The sequence below is a fragment of the Oncorhynchus keta genome, chromosome 27 (assembly GCF_023373465.1).
Source record: "Oncorhynchus keta strain PuntledgeMale-10-30-2019 chromosome 27, Oket_V2, whole genome shotgun sequence".
In the NCBI taxonomy this organism is placed as follows: domain Eukaryota; kingdom Metazoa; phylum Chordata; class Actinopteri; order Salmoniformes; family Salmonidae; genus Oncorhynchus; species Oncorhynchus keta.
In genome coordinates, this window is record NC_068447.1 from 20,936,928 (window position 1) to 20,952,527 (window position 15,600).

Sequence of the window (15,600 nt, forward strand, 5' to 3'; positions counted from 1 at the left end):
TCCAAAAGGGTTATTCGGCTGACCCTATAGGAGAACCCTTTTTGGTTCCAGGTAGGACTCTTTTGGGTTTATTGTAGAACCCTCTGTGAAAGGGTTCTACCTGGAACCAAAGGGCGTTCTTCAAAGGGTTCTTCTACAGGGACAACCGATAGATAGCACCTTTTTATCAATCCCATATCCCCTGTTGGTTCTGCTACAGGAGAACATGTTCACTGACTTCACTTGCCTGAGAATGAACTCAGATGACATGTTAAATATACTGCTTCAGTAAGAGCACACAGTGAGCTAAGGATCATATGGCTAAGGTGGCCAGCCAGCAGTGTACCAGGGCAGGGCTGCTGGACTCCTCTCTGCGGCAGTAAACTGGCTAAAGTAGGAGACAGTCAGGGGTCTTGTAACCCTCTCTAGGGGGCTGGGTTTGGCTGGGCAGGCAGACACAGTTCCAGATTAATGCTGGATCTGATACAGAGGGAAGGATGGAAGTAGGAAGTCCCCCCTGTGCCGAGGCTTGACCCCTCCCGTTAGAAGTGACAGAGACTTTGAGAGATAAAACAGGGGTCTAAGTGACAGAGAAGGAGACAGAGACGCTGAGAGATCAAACACTGGTCTTTAATTTCAAGCCTCTTGTTTCTTTGCAGCCTCGTGTCTCTCTCTCGCTCGCTCTCCTTCTCTCTTTCTCCCCCCTCTGTGGAGAGAAAGCCAAAAGCAGCCATGCTCAAGTAACATTTTCATCCTTGAGGGTGAACTGAATGTCTTTAATGTCTTTAAGTTTAGAACTCGACTGAGTGTTTATTTCTAGAGTATAGACTTATATTCCACTTTGCTGAAAAAGCTTCACAGTTTTCATAGGGGCTTACAATATATTGGTAATACTGAGCAAACTTAAATAACTACTAGCCCTTTCCTGCAGTCAGATGACATAGTGGCCTCATGGGTGGAACGTTATTAAAGTTATTTGCCAGCAGCATACCATCCTGCATCCCACTGCTGGCTTGCTGTTGAAGCTAAGCAGGGTTGGTCCTGGTTGGTCCCTAGGTGGGGGACCAGATGCTGTTAGAAGTGGTGTTGGGGGGCCAGTTGGAGGCAATCTTTCCTCTGGTCTTAAAAAAATATCCCAATGCCCCAGGGCAGTGATTGGGGACATTGCTCTGTGTAGAGTGCCGTCTTTTGGATGAGATGTTAAACGGTTGTATTGACTCTCTGTGGTCACTAAAGATCCCATGGCACTTATCGTAAGAGTAGGTGTGTTAACCCTGGTGAACTGGCTAAATTCCCAATCTGACCTTCATACCATCATGGCCACCTAATCATTCCCAGCTTCCAATTGGCTCATTCATCTCCCCTGTAACTATTCCACAGATGGTTGCTTTAAATGAGAATGTGTTCTTATCAACTTACCTGGTAAAAAAAATCTAGGTATATATAATTATATTTTTCATAATTAATAAACATGGTTTATTTATTTATTTTAATGCCAAAAATCCGATGATTCTATGTCAAACGATTTTGTAATATTTCAATCTTCTGTGATGTATATGAAGTGTAATATTTGGATGCAAACTCAAAATTTAATACATTTCAATTATATATCTGACATGGTACAGGTCTCTTCTTTTTTTAAGCCCATAACCATGTGTGTGAGCTGCATATATTTGTTTCAAAGTATATTTGTTTAAGATGACTTGGTGCTTATCAAAGATGTGACAGATAAAAGCAGCTGTCCTGCCATCCCTCGACACTGTATGACCCTGATTTAGCCCACTGCAGCAAAAGGTTAAAAGAGACTGTCCTCAGTTTTACATACGCATTAGATTTGACCCATTCCAGCCGGTTGCTTAAGTACGTATTCCTCCAATTATGCGGAATATGTCTGGGCATGGCCCTGACATCGCTGAAGGCTGTGTACAGCTGCAGCTACAGACATGCTGCTGACACAGAACATATCAAATCAGGTTTGGTTGTGTGAAATAGGTTATTTTGACTTGTGTTTACCAAATGGTGGATCAGGATCTGGACAACCTTTTGGGTTGTACCTTTATGGTTCAATTCCATCACTTTCAGTGTGTACCTATGGTACCCAATTGTACCTATGAAAGCCAAAGACAACATCAAATCATCACCATCCTCACTTTGTGTGGCAGATGATCTGTTCCAAAAGTCAACCCTGTCTGAATGAACTCTCCCCCTTTATCGTTTGGCTTTTGATTACCCTGTCTCTCCTTCATAATTACAGCCTTTACCCTTTCCCTCATGTTTGGACCCTACTGCAACACAAATACAGGCCGGGCATTTTGATGGGTATGAATGATATCAGAGGAAATGGAGGAAGCGTGTTCCCTATAGACCTCATTAGGGTTTGGAGTGGACGAGGGGTGCCATTAGAACCTAAGTGTCTGTCTGACCACTGTTGTTTGCTGAAGAGAAGCTGGTTGGGTTGGGTACTCTGCTCTCTCTATAAAATAGGGAGGCGTATACGTTTCTGTTGGTTAATGTGGTGCCGAGGTCTCTCTGACCCTCGGAAATAGCGTTAGCAGTACTACATCATTTAAAACATGAATTATTAATATATTTAATGTTCTTGCTCTAACAATGGCAATGTTGATTTTATTTTAACTTTTTTTTTTTACATTAACTCACTAGTTGTGCTTTTATTCAGTAATCCATCTTCAGGTTCTGGATTAATAATGTCAATTCAATTCACTCTAGAGGTTCATTGATATTTGGTTATTTTCTATTAATCCCTTGAAATGACTGAAATGGGATTGAAATATAATTAATCCCTTCCAGCCCTAGTGTTGCTTATCTGCAGTACTAAAGGCAGTATGGCAGTTGCTGTGGCCCCTAGATGACTTTTTCCCTTCTAACATCTCAACAGCTGAGGACCTTGTGATCAAAGCCTATCCTCTCCCTTGTTAAATGTGGACACCCTCTCCCTTTGTGTGTTTGTGTGTGTGGTGGTGGTGCGGGGGTGTTATCATGTACAGTTGAAGTTGGAAGTTTACATACATTTAGGTTTGAGTCATTAAAACTCGTTTTTCAACCACTCCACAAATTTCTTGTTAACAAACTATAGTTTTGGCAAGTTGGTTAGGACATCTACTTTTTTTTACAACAATTGTTTACAGACAAATTATTTCATTGTATCTAAATTCCAGTGTGTCAGAAGTTTACATAGACTAAGTTGACTGTGCCTTTAAACAGCTTGGAAAATTCCAGAAAATTATGTCATGGCTTTAGAAGCTTCTGATAGGGTCAATTGGAGGTGTACCTGTGGATGTATTTCAAGGCCTACCTTCAAACACAGTGCCTCTTTGCTTGACATCATGGGAAAATCTAAAGAAATCAGCCAAGACCTCAGAAAAAACAATTGTAGACCTCCACTAGTCTGGTTCATCCTTGGGAGCAATTTCCAAACGCCTGAAGGTACCACGTCCATCTGTACAAACAATAGTACACAAGTATAAACACCAGGGGACCACGCATCCATCATACCGCTCAGGAAGAAGACGTATTCTGTATCCTAGAGATGAACGTACTTTGGTGTGAAAAGTGCAAATCAATCCCAGAACGACAGCAGATCGTTCTGTGAAGATGCTGGAGGAAATGGGTGCAAAAGTATCTATATATCTCAAAAGTAAACAAAGTATCTCAAAAGTATCCACAGTAAAACAAGTCCTATATCGACAGCAAGGAATAAGCTACTGCTCCAAAACCACCATAAAAAGCCAGACTATGGTTGCAACTGCACATGGGGACAAAGATCGTACATTTTGGAGAAATGTCCTCTGGTCTGATGAAACAAAAATAGAACTATTTGGCCATAATGACCATCGTTATGTTTGGAGGAAAAAGGGGGAGGCTTGCAAGCCGAAGAACACCACCCCAACCGTGAAGCACGGGAGTGGCAGCATCATGTTGTGGGGGTGCTTTGCTGCAGGAGGGACTGGTGCACTTCACAAAATAGATGGCATCATGAGGGGGAAAGTATGTGGATATATTGAAGCAACATCTCAAGACATCAGTCAGGAAGTTAAGGTCTTCCCAATGGACAATGATCGCAAGCATACTTCCAAAGGTGTCGCAAAATGGCTTAAGGACAACAAAAGGTATTGGAGTGGCCATCACAAAGCCCTGACCTCAATCTCATAAAAAATTTTTGGGCAGAACTGAAAAAGCGTGTGCGAGCAAGGAGGCCTACAAACCTGACTCAGTTACACCAGCTCTGTCAGGAGGAATGGGCCAAAATTCACCCAACTTATTGTGGGAAGCTTGTGGAAGGCTAACTGAAACACTTGACCCAAGTTAAACCATTTAAAGGCAATGCTGCTAAATACTAATTGAGTGTATGTAACTTTCTGACCCACTGGGAATGTGATGAAAGAAATAAAAGCTGAAATAAATCCTTCTCTCTACTATTGTTCTGTCATTTCACATTCTTAAAATAAAGTGGTGATCCTAACTGACCTAAGACAGGGAATCTTTAATCTGATTAAATGTCAGGAATTGTGAAAAATTGAGTTTAAAATTATTTGGCTAAGGTGTATGTAAACTTCAGATTTCAACTGTATGTGTGGGTGTGTACGCGTGTGGTGTGTGTGAACAGTGAAGTGGTCTACCTTGCGCCCTCTGTCCTTACACAACTTGTGTATGGAAGTTGACACCCTTTCCCCTCTGTGTGTCTAAGAGGGAAACCCTATCTTATCCCTCTGGATACCCTATACCCCTCACCCTTTATATGTACAGTATGCAGAGGGAACTCTGTTTCTTTTCTCTCCAAGGTGATGAGGTATGTCCCCATTCCTCACTCCCTCTGTTCCCCCTCTGTTCCCCTTGGCTTAGGCCCAGATCCAGAGCCATGCCCAGGCCTGCTGTTGTGTCGCTGTGTTAGTACCATCCTAGTCTCAGAACTGGTGTCCAATCGGTGAGACAAGTGGGTCAAACACCATTCTTTTCATCTTCAGCAGTCTCTCAGGCCACTCCTGGAAACACAGACAGAGAGAAAACAGTGTGGAGGGATGGCAGGACAGCTGCTTTTATCTGTCACGTCTTTGATGTGCGCTCCAAGAAAGGAGAGAAGAAAAAACAATGCAACAAAGACATTTTGAACTTTTTGTTAAAGGGGCCTAAAAATTAGTAGTTATACTTGTTAGTGTAATAACCAAGAGGAAAGTAACATGTATTTGGGGGTTCTTGGAATGTGTTTATGATATTATTACTTTTTACTTTTTTTTGTGAATATTGAGATCCTCCCAAGTAATGAATCACAATATAACAAATCATCAGACTGTCCAATTAGACAGAGCAACACTACTGTGTGAGGTTCAACGAACATACAGAGAGACAGACCTAGAGGACTGTGTAGCTGCTGTCCACCCTGCCTCTGCCTTGACCTCACCCTGCAGTGCAGTCTGGTACCTCTCTAAATCCCCTGCCCTGAGTAGAACTGAGTTTTAATTTAGAACAGAGGGGCTTTGTTCATTCTGGAACACTGGTGCTTGGGATTCTGAGAATGGGTTAGTTCAGAGGCTCATCACACCGCCCCCTCGCCTCACAGACATATAGCACGTGCCTTGTTATCAGCCCAGAGAGCAGCACATAATGATCCCTCCAACCATTCTCCTAATGCAATAAAGTGCTAACTTTTTAGCTGTGCCCTACAGCATAATGGAGTTAGCACGCCGTTACGTAAATGTGTGTGTCATGATAATCAGATGTGTTTTGGAGCATGATGCACGCAGGAGTAAACTCTGCATTTTGTCTCTTTCAAAGATAAGAGAGGGAATGTTTGCTTTTCAGTTCATCTGTGGTCAGTACTTGGGCCACTATTTTGTGTAACATCTTGGACATCATTGTGTGAGGCTTCAATATAAAGGAGTAAATTAGCCTAGATAATGTTGTCAAGACAATCCATTGTGTCTCTTTAAAAGCAGATGAAGTTGTTTCTAGCCCAGTTCATACCTTATCACCGCCACTCTGCTTTGCTCTCTGGCCGTTGCTGACAGGCCAGCATTGCAAGGCTGTGCCGTGGTAATTAATCGGACACCACAGGCTTAGGCAAGTAGCAGCCAAGCTACCACATGATAGTCAGAGAGGGATGGCATGTTAGGTTTAAAGAGCCTCTGCATGCATACTGTACATAAATAAACAGATAGCTAGCAGCCCATGCTATTAAACCTGTCTAGAAGAGGCCTCTGAGGAATAGCATTTTGTCAAACAGCAGACTCCTTTTGATTAACCATGATCTCCACACATATGACATACTCTAACCTGCCTGCACAAAAACAACATGGACACTTACAAAAATTCACCCCCACATGCCGCCCTAAAACAGTTTGAAAAATGTATGAAGCGATGTGAAGAGGCAGGTTAAGAAACAAGGAACCTGCTTGAAGCCGGAGGGAGCGATTGTGTTTCTCAGTGATGTCTTAATCAGTAGGCCAGCAGCAGCATACCTGGTGTTGAAGGCTAGGTGGAATGCACTTGGCTGACGGTCAGCAGCGTTCCTATTAAAACAAGTGGCCTTGAACAAACAGGGACGATGGGATATGCGAGCCGCTCTACAGGGGACAAGTGCAGAACAGAATCCATATGCAGGCGACTGCAGCGTCAGCTGGACTGCTCTGACTTACTCAAAAACATCATACAAATGAGATGTATCATTATTAGTGTTAGTGCAGAGGGCTGGGGCTATGTGTGTGTGCATGTGGGACTGCTGTACAGTGCCCGAGTTTGGGTCGATTCTAATTCATTTCAGGAAATGAATACAATTTCATACATCACTTGAAAATACCAATAGAAAAAACATGGGCAATTTCCATTTACTACTTCCTGAAATGGCTGTGTCTGGAATGGCATTGAGTGAATTACTCTGGAGAATATCTGATGAAGATGATTTATCAAAATTACCCAAATATTATGTGGTAATTTTGTAGCTCTTCGTTTGCTCTTAGGGATTGTGCGCTTAGTTTGATTACTTCTACTGGTGCAGAAGCCAGCTATTTATATAACAAACCCTGTACTTACTCTGTCTGGGCTGACAACAGTCAGAATCCACCATAAATCAAGAGGAAACGTAAATATCTCCATAAGCTAATTATACACCCTGTGTGCCTAGACTGCCGAGCACCCAGGTGACTCACAATATGTCACAAGAACTGACATGCACGCAGTGTACCCAGTAGTGCACTGTCATACTGAATTCAGTGGAAAGGTGTCTCATTGGAAACTGATGTGGTGAACATGTTCAAATCTCTGCACCATCCATCTTACCCGTTTCTTTGTCACTGGTGCTGAAGCTTATCTATTTCTGTGTACAACAGCCTAGTCTTCACATTGTTGGAGCACATCACAGTACAGCACAGCACAGTTTTTTAATAAGCTGAAGAACTGAAACAACTGCAAGCTGTAATCTAATTAAATGCACTTTTTGAAACCAAAGTGCTATTGTAACCTACAATTAAAACGTTTGAAAGGAACAATCGTCGCATAACCCATGTATGCAAGGAAACCAGGCCATTGTGTGCTGTCATTCTCCAACCTCTCTGATTATAGGGAAGTCGGCTGCCAGTTAATCATGGGCCAGTCAGTCTCATCCTGTACTCACTAACACCCACTCGTTGTCTATTAGGGCCCAATCTCCCCGCTAGCCAGAGTGGCCGGGAACCCTGCAGCTGACAGCAGCACTGCTGGGAGTCAATAGCCTGCTCACACATTATTTCTTCATAATTCTGACTTACATGCTGACTCGATTAATCCACAGATAAAAGGGGAAACAGAGTTAGTTTCTAGCAGACATCAGGCTTCCTCTTCTTTGGACTTTATATGGTGGTTGGCAACCAACTTTAAGGTGCCTTAGCACCAACAACTGGACTGGAGTTTGGACCTCAGTTCATCTTTCAATCACCCACTTGGGTATATGCTCCAAAGAACCAATGCGGAGATGGGCGAGGCGGGACTTGCAGTGCGTCAAGCGTCGCAAATAGATCCAAGTTCAAGCGCGCGAGCAGTGTGGGTGCAATGATTGAATAACATGTATGTGTAAATGTATTTTGCAGCTTGACGTGAGCAGTGTTGTCAGAATGTTAGTTATGGATGACCACCAATTTACAATTATCTCAGAAGGATGGGACATTGCTGCTTCATTATCAGTGGGTTGCTTTAATGTGCACATTGATGGGCAAACCTTACATTCAACAGGATATTGTGAACTTGTTTGAGCTTTATGCTGTCCTCAATGCCCTGTTCAACTAGTTCATAATGGTAACCTTAGAGATAGACATCAGTCTGCATACTGTACTCACTTTCTGTGAAGCCCACAATGCAGGTGTTCAGTGGGTTAGACCTTGAACAGCTACAGAAATCACAATGGCCATGGAGCAGGACTCACTGAGAGTGACTGATTTGAATTTAACACTCTGAATTCAGATTCTGTTTCAAGCATCCTGCATTGTGAGATTGAGATGGGATGGTGGCTCTGTCTTGTCATGCAAACAGGAGATTTATCCATTGACTTCCTATTGCAAAGTGACATGCTAGTTGATATCACATCATTAAGATGTTGAGGTAAAACATCACAACAAATGAGTAAGAGTGTTTGTATTGAAATCTAGTTGTATTGATACGAAACAGATATCAAGTCTAACAAATGGCATTTCCTTTACTTTGTCTCAGCAGAGCTTTGAAGGACTGGGGAGTGACAGAGAAGAAAGAGAGCAACAGTCTTCATCTGACAGCGTGACCATTGGATGAGCCTCGTTCATGCGTCTCCCTGTGTGCAACTCCCACATCACTATGAACTGTGAGCAGGACTTCGGAGACGGGGGCCTGGGTGTGACCCTTACACTCCGACTGCTCATGCACGGCAAGGTACAGTTTGAGTGGATGGGAATAACTGTGAATATATAAGAGTAATTGTATGGGAATAACTGGGAATATATAAGAGTAATTGTATGGGAATAACTGTAGGTATATAGGAATGAATGCTTAGGGATTAGTTAAAGTATTCGGATTCAAATGTTGGATTTTAAGAATATAATTTTGTAATATGATTTTCCTCCTGACTCGGGCTCCTGCTCTTCTTTGTGGAATGTAAATAATATACAGTTGAAGTCAGAAGTTTACATACACTTAATTTGGAGTCATTAAAACTAGTTTTCAAACACTACACACATTTCTTGTTAACAAATTATAGTTTTCAAGTCAGTTAGGACATCTACTTTGTGTATGACACAAGTCATTTTTCCAACAATTGTTTACAGACAGATGATTTCACTTATAATTCACTGTATCACAATTCCAGTGGGTCAGCAGTTTACATACACTAAGTTGACTGTGCCTTTAAACAGCTTGGAAAATTCCAGAAAATTATGTCATAGCTTTAAAAGCTTCTGATAGGCTAATTGACATAATTTGAGTCAATTGGAGGTGTACCTGTGGATATATTTCAAGGCCTACCTTCAAACTCAGTGCCTCTTTGCTTGAGATCATGGGAAAATCAGCCAAGACCTCTGAAAAATAATTGTAGACCTCCACAAGTCTGGTTCATCCTTGGGGGCAATTTCCAAATGCCTGAAGGTACCACGTTCATCTGTACAAACAATAGTACACAAGTATAAACACCATGCTGTTGTCATACCGCTCAGGAAGGAGACGCGTTCTGTCTCCAAGAGATGAACGTACTTGGGTGCGAAAAGTGCAAATCAATCCCAGAACAACAGCAAAGGACCTTGTGAAGATGCTGGAGGAATCAGGTAGAAAAATATATATATCCACAGTCAAACAAGTCCTATATCGCCATAACCTGAAAGGCCACTCAGCGAGCAAGAAGCCACAGCTCCAAATCCACCATAAAAAGCCAGACTACGGTTTGCACCTGCACATGGGGACAAAGATCGTACTTTTTGGAGAAATGTCCTCTGGTCTGGTGAAATAAAAATAGAACTGTTTGGCCATAATGACAATTGTGTTGTGTTTGGAGGAAAAAGGGGGAGGCTTACAAGCCGAAGAACACCATTCCAACCGTGAAGCACGGGGGTGGCAGCATTATGTTGTGGGGTGCTTTGCTGCAGGAGGGACTGGTGCACTTCAAAAATAGATGGCATCATGAGGATGGAAAATAATGTGGATATATTGAAGCAACATCTCAAGAAATCAGTCGGGAAGTTAAAGCTTGGTCGCAAATGGTCTTCCAAATGGACAATGACCCCAAGCATACTTCCAAAGTTGTGGCAAAATGGCCAAAGGACAACAAAGTCAAGGTATTGGAGTGGCTATCACAAAGCCCTGACCTCAATCCCATAGAACATTTGTGGGCAGAACTGAAAAAGCGTGTACGAGCAAGGAGGCCTAAAAACCTGACTCAGTTACACCAGCTCTGTCAGGAGGAATGGGCCAAAATTCACCTAACTTATTGTGGGAAGCTTGTGGAAGGCTACCCGAAACATTTGACCCAAGTTGAACAATTTAAAGGCAATGCTATCAAATACTAATTGAGTATGTAAACTTCTGACCCACTGGGAATGTGATGAAAGAAATAAAAGCTGAAATAAATCCTTCTCTCTACTATTATTCTGACATTTCACATTCTTAAAATAAAGTGATGATCCTACCTGACCTAAGACAGGGAATGTTTACTAGGATTAAATGCCAGTAATTGTGAAAAACTGAGTTTAAATGTAATTGGCTAAGGTGTATGTAAACTTCCGACATCAACTGTACATGCGAGATTTGGTTAAGACAGTATACTGTTAATACAGTGCATTTGGAAAGTGTTCAGACCCCTTTAATTTTTCCACATTTTGTAATGTTACAGCCCTTTTATAAAATTAATTAAATAGTTTTTATCCTTAATCATGGTAGCATCCACATTAATGTAGAAGTGTTTAGAAACAGTCTATTCTTATCTAGGCTGTATCACATCCAGCCGTGATTGGGAGATCCATAGGGCGGCGCACAATTGGCCCAGCGTCGTCCAGGTTTGGCCTGGGTAGGTCTTCAATGTAAATAAGAATTTGTTCTTAACTGACCTGACTAGTTAAATAAAGGTTACATTAAAAAAATGTTTTACAATAAAATTAAATGAATTATTTACCATCCATTTATATTGGGCACCAAATCATCTGAAACCCAACCTAATCAAATGGCAAATGCATCCAACAAGTTTGTAGAGTCACAAGCTTGGTGTAAAAATTGCATGCTAGGAATATGGGACCCAATACTAAACCTTGTACTACTTGAATACACATAAGTGAATTTGTCCCAATACTTTATACAAAAATTGCTGTAATATATAATCGGTTCACCAGATATGGATGAAAATACCCTCAAATTAAACCTGACAGTCTGCACTGTTACCTCATAGTCACTGTATCATTTCAAATCCAAAGAGTCAAAAGAACAAAAAAAATTGTCACTGTCCCAGTACTTTTGGAGCTCACTGTATGTCGATTTAGCACAAAAAAAGACGCTGTTGGTGATAGGAGTCTCTAGAAAGCAGAGGTAGATATTTCTCTGAATCTTGTATTTCTTTAATTCAGGAATCTATATTTTTTTTATCCCCTGATATTTTTAGGAAGTTGGCAGCATCATAGGCAAGGTAAGAAGGCTTATCTTTTTCTTCTATCATATAAATGTTATTTAAAACTCATATCTGAAGAGATACAGTATTCAGAGGGGCTTTCTGATCCAAGACATGTGGTTATCACAAGGGATGCCTATTTTCAGATCAATTAAGACATTTTCTAGAATTAGATTAATATTGTACTAACACAAGTGATGGGAATTATCCTCTATTAAAAATAGACACTTCACACCATGCCATTTTATAAGTGTTCATAAACCAATCTATGTGGAATGATTTTTCTATGTCTTTACATTCTACTGTAAAAGCACAACAGACATAAGGCCTCCCGACACACAATTTTCTGACTGTAAATGTAATTGCCTTAAACCAACCCACTTCAGACCTCTCTATCCTCTAATGTAATACAGTAATCCATCAAACAGAAACATTAGTGCATTGACTGCAAACCTCCGGTTGAAACGGAGCCCCGAAAGGCATATGACTCTCAGCCCTTTTAGTGTCTGCTATAGGACGGGGTGTAGGCCGATCTTTACCAGTTTAGTGTCTACTAGGAGGGGTGTAGGCTGCTCTTTACCAGTTTAGTGTCTACTAGGAGGAGTGTAGGCCGATCTTTACCAGTTTAGTGTCTGCTATAGGACGGGGTGTAGGCCGATCTTTACCAGTTTAGTGTCTACTAGGAGGAGTGTAGGCCGATCTTTACCAGTTTAGTGTCTACTAGGAGGGGTGTAGGCTGCTCTTTACCAGTTTAGTGTCTACTAGGAGGGGTGTAGGCTGCTCTTTACCAGTTTAGTGTCTACTAGGAGGAGTGTAGGCCGATCTTTACCAGTTTAGTGTCTGCTATAGGACGGGGTGTAGGCCGATCTTTACCAGTTTAGTGTCTACTAGGAGGGGTGTAGGCTGCTCTTTACCAGTTTAGTGTCTGCTATAGGACGGGGTGGAGGCCGAACTTTACCAGTTTAGTGTCTGCTATAGGACGGGGTGTAGGCCGCTCTTTATCAATTTAGTGTCTACTAGGAGGAGTGTAGGCCGCTCTTTATCAATTTAGTGTCTACTAGGAGGAGTGTAGGCCGCTCTTTATCAATTTAGTGTCTACTAGGAGGAGTGTAGGCCGCTCTTTATCAATTTAGTGTCTACTAGGAGGAGTGTAGGCCGCTCTTTATCAATTTAGTGTCTACTAGGAGGAGTGTAGGCCGCTCTTTATCAATTTAGTGTCTACTAGGAGGAGTGTAGGCCGATCTTTACCAGTTTAGTGTCTACTAGGAGGGGTGTAGGCCGCTCTTTATCAATTTAGTGTCTACTAGGAGGAGTGTAGGCCGCTCTTTATCAATTTAGTGTCTACTAGGAGGAGTGTAGGCCGATCTTTACCAGTTTAGTGTCTACTAGGAGGGGTGTAGGCCGCTCTTTATCAGTTTAGCGTCTACTAGGAGGAGTGTAGGCTGCTCTTTACCAGTTTAGTGTCTACTAGGAGGAGTGTAGGCCGCTCTTTACCAGTTTAGTGTCTCCTAGTTGGAGTGTAGGCTGCTCTTTACCAGTTTAGTGTCTACTAGGAGGAGTGTAGGCCGCTCTTTACCAGTTTAGTGTCTACTAGTTGGAGTGTAGGCTGCTCTTTACCAGTTTAGTGTCTACTAGTTGGAGTGTAGGCCGCTCTTTACCAGTTTAGTGTCTACTAGTTGGAGTGTAGGCTGCTCTTTACCAGTTTAGTGTCTCCTAGTTGGAGTGTAGGCTGCTCTTTACCAGTTTAGTGTCTCCTAGTTGGAGTGTAGGCTGCTCTTTACCAGTTTAGTGTCTACTAGGAGGAGTGTAGGCCGCTCTTTACCAGTTTAGTGTCTCCTAGTTGGAGTGTAGGCTGCTCTTTACCAGTTGTGTGTACTATGAGGGGTGTAGGCTGCTCTTTTCCAGTTTAGTGTCTGCTATAGGACGGGGTGTAGGCCGCTCTTTATCAATTTAGTGTCTACTAGGAGGATTGTAGGCCGCTCTTTATCAATTTAGTGTCTACTAGGAGGAGTGTAGGCCGCTCTTTATCAATTTAGTGTCTACTAGGAGGAGTGTAGGCCGATCTTTACCAGTTTAGTGTCTACTAGGAGGGGTGTAGGCCGCTCTTTATCAGTTTAGTGTCTACTAGGAGGAGTGTAGGCCGCTCTTTACCAGTTTAGTGTCTCCTAGTTGGAGTGTAGGCTGCTCTTTACCAGTTTAGTGTCTACTAGGAGGAGTGTAGGCCGCTCTTTACCAGTTTAGTGTCTACTAGGAGGAGTGTAGGCCGCTCTTTACCAGTTTAGTGTCTACTAGTTGGAGTGTAGGCCGCTCTTTACCAGTTTAGTGTCTACTAGTTGGAGTGTAGGCTGCTCTTTACCAGTTTAGTGTCTTTACCAGTTTAGTGTTAGTTGGAGTGTAGGCTGCTCTTTACCAGTTTAGTGTCTACTAGTTGGAGTGTAGGCTGCTCTTTACCAGTTTAGTGTCTACTAGTTGGAGTGTAGGCTGCTCTTTACCAGTTTAGTGTCTACTAGTTGGAGTGTAGGCTGCTCTTTACCAGTTTAGTGTCTACTAGTTGGAGTGTAGGCTGCTCTTTACCAGTTTAGTGTCTACTAGTTGGAGTGTAGGCTGCTCTTTACCAGTTTAGTGTCTCCTAGTTGGAGTGTAGGCTGCTCTTTACCAGTTTAGTGTCTACTAGTTGGAGTGTAGGCTGCTCTTTACCAGTTTAGTGTCTACTAGTTGGAGTGTAGGCTGCTCTTTACCAGTTTAGTGTCTCCTAGTTGGAGTGTAGGCGGCTCTTTATCAGTTTAGTGTCTACTAGGAGGAGTGTAGGCCGCTCTTTACCAGTTTAGTGTCTACTAGTTGGAGTGTAGGCTGCTCTTTACCAGTTTAGTGTCTACTAGGAGGAGTGTAGGCTGCTCTCAGTTTAGTGTCCAGTTTAGTGCTCTTTCAGTTTAGTGTCCTAGTTGGAGTGTAGGCTGCTCTTTACCAGTTTAGTGTCTACTAGGAGGAGTGTAGGCCGCTCTTTACCAGTTTAGTGTCTACTAGTTGGAGTGTAGGCTGCTCTTTACCAGTTTAGTGTCTACTAGTTGGAGTGTAGGCTGCTCTTTACCAGTTTAGTGTCTACTAGTTGGAGTGTAGGCTGCTCTTTACCAGTTTAGTGTCTACTAGTTGGAGTGGCTCTTTACAGTTTAGTTGGAGTGTAGGCTGCTCTTTACCAGTTTAGTGTCTCCTAGTTGGAGTGTAGGCTGCTCTTTACCAGTTTAGTGTCTACTAGTTGGAGTGTAGGCTGCTCTTTACCAGTTTAGTGTCTACTAGTTGGAGTGTAGGCTGCTCTTTACCAGTTTAGTGTCTCCTAGTTGGAGTGTAGGCTGCTCTTTACCAGTTTAGTGTCTACTAGGAGGAGTGTAGGCCGCTCTTTACCAGTTTAGTGTCTACTAGTTGGAGTGTAGGCTGCTCTTTACCAGTTTAGTGTCTACTAGGAGGAGTGTAGGCCGCTCTTTACCAGTTTAGTGTCTACTAGTTGGAGTGTAGGCTGCTCTTTACCAGTTTAGTGTCTACTAGGAGATTGTAGCTCTTTACCAGTTTAGTGTCCGCTGGAGTGTTACCAGTTTAGTGTCTACTAGTTTGTGAGTGTAGGCTGCTCTTTACCAGTTTAGTGTCTACTAGTTGGAGTGTAGGCCGCTCTTTACCAGTTTAGTGTCTACTAGTTGGAGTGTAGGCTGCTCTTTACCAGTTTAGTGTCTACTAGTTGGAGTGTAGGCTGCTCTTTACCAGTTTAGTGTCTACTAGTTGGAGTGTAGGCTGCTCTTTACCAGTTTAGTGTCTACTAGTTGGAGTGTAGGCTGCTCTTTACCAGTTTAGTGTCTACTAGTTGGAGTGTAGGCTGCTCTTTACCAGTTTAGTGTCTACTAGTTGGAGTGTAGGCTGCTCTTTACCAGTTTAGTGTCTACTAGTTGGAGTGTAGGCTGCTCTTTACCAGTTTAGTGTCTCCTAGTTGGAGTGTAGGCTGCTCTTTACCAGTTTAGTGTCTACTAGTTGGAGTGTAG

At 42.5% G+C, this 15,600-nt stretch overlaps 1 protein-coding gene across 4 annotated transcripts in view; it reads left to right on the plus strand.

The window, feature by feature from the left end:
• The window catches only part of LOC118359601 (poly(rC)-binding protein 4-like), a 64,904-nt gene that overhangs the window by 10,511 nt on the left and 38,793 nt on the right, over nt 1-15,600 (plus strand). For 3 of the 4 annotated variants that reach the window (XM_035738126.2, XM_035738127.1, XM_052481910.1), the window contains 2 exons: nt 8,674-8,865; nt 11,570-11,593. In XM_035738126.2, coding sequence (XP_035594019.1) covers nt 8,758-8,865; nt 11,570-11,593 — 132 coding nt within the window. In that variant the 5' untranslated portion in view covers nt 8,674-8,757. Of the gene's footprint in view, nt 1-8,670; nt 8,866-11,569; nt 11,594-15,600 lie in introns of all 4 variants that reach the window. The other variant, XM_035738125.2, reaches the window with a different exon arrangement.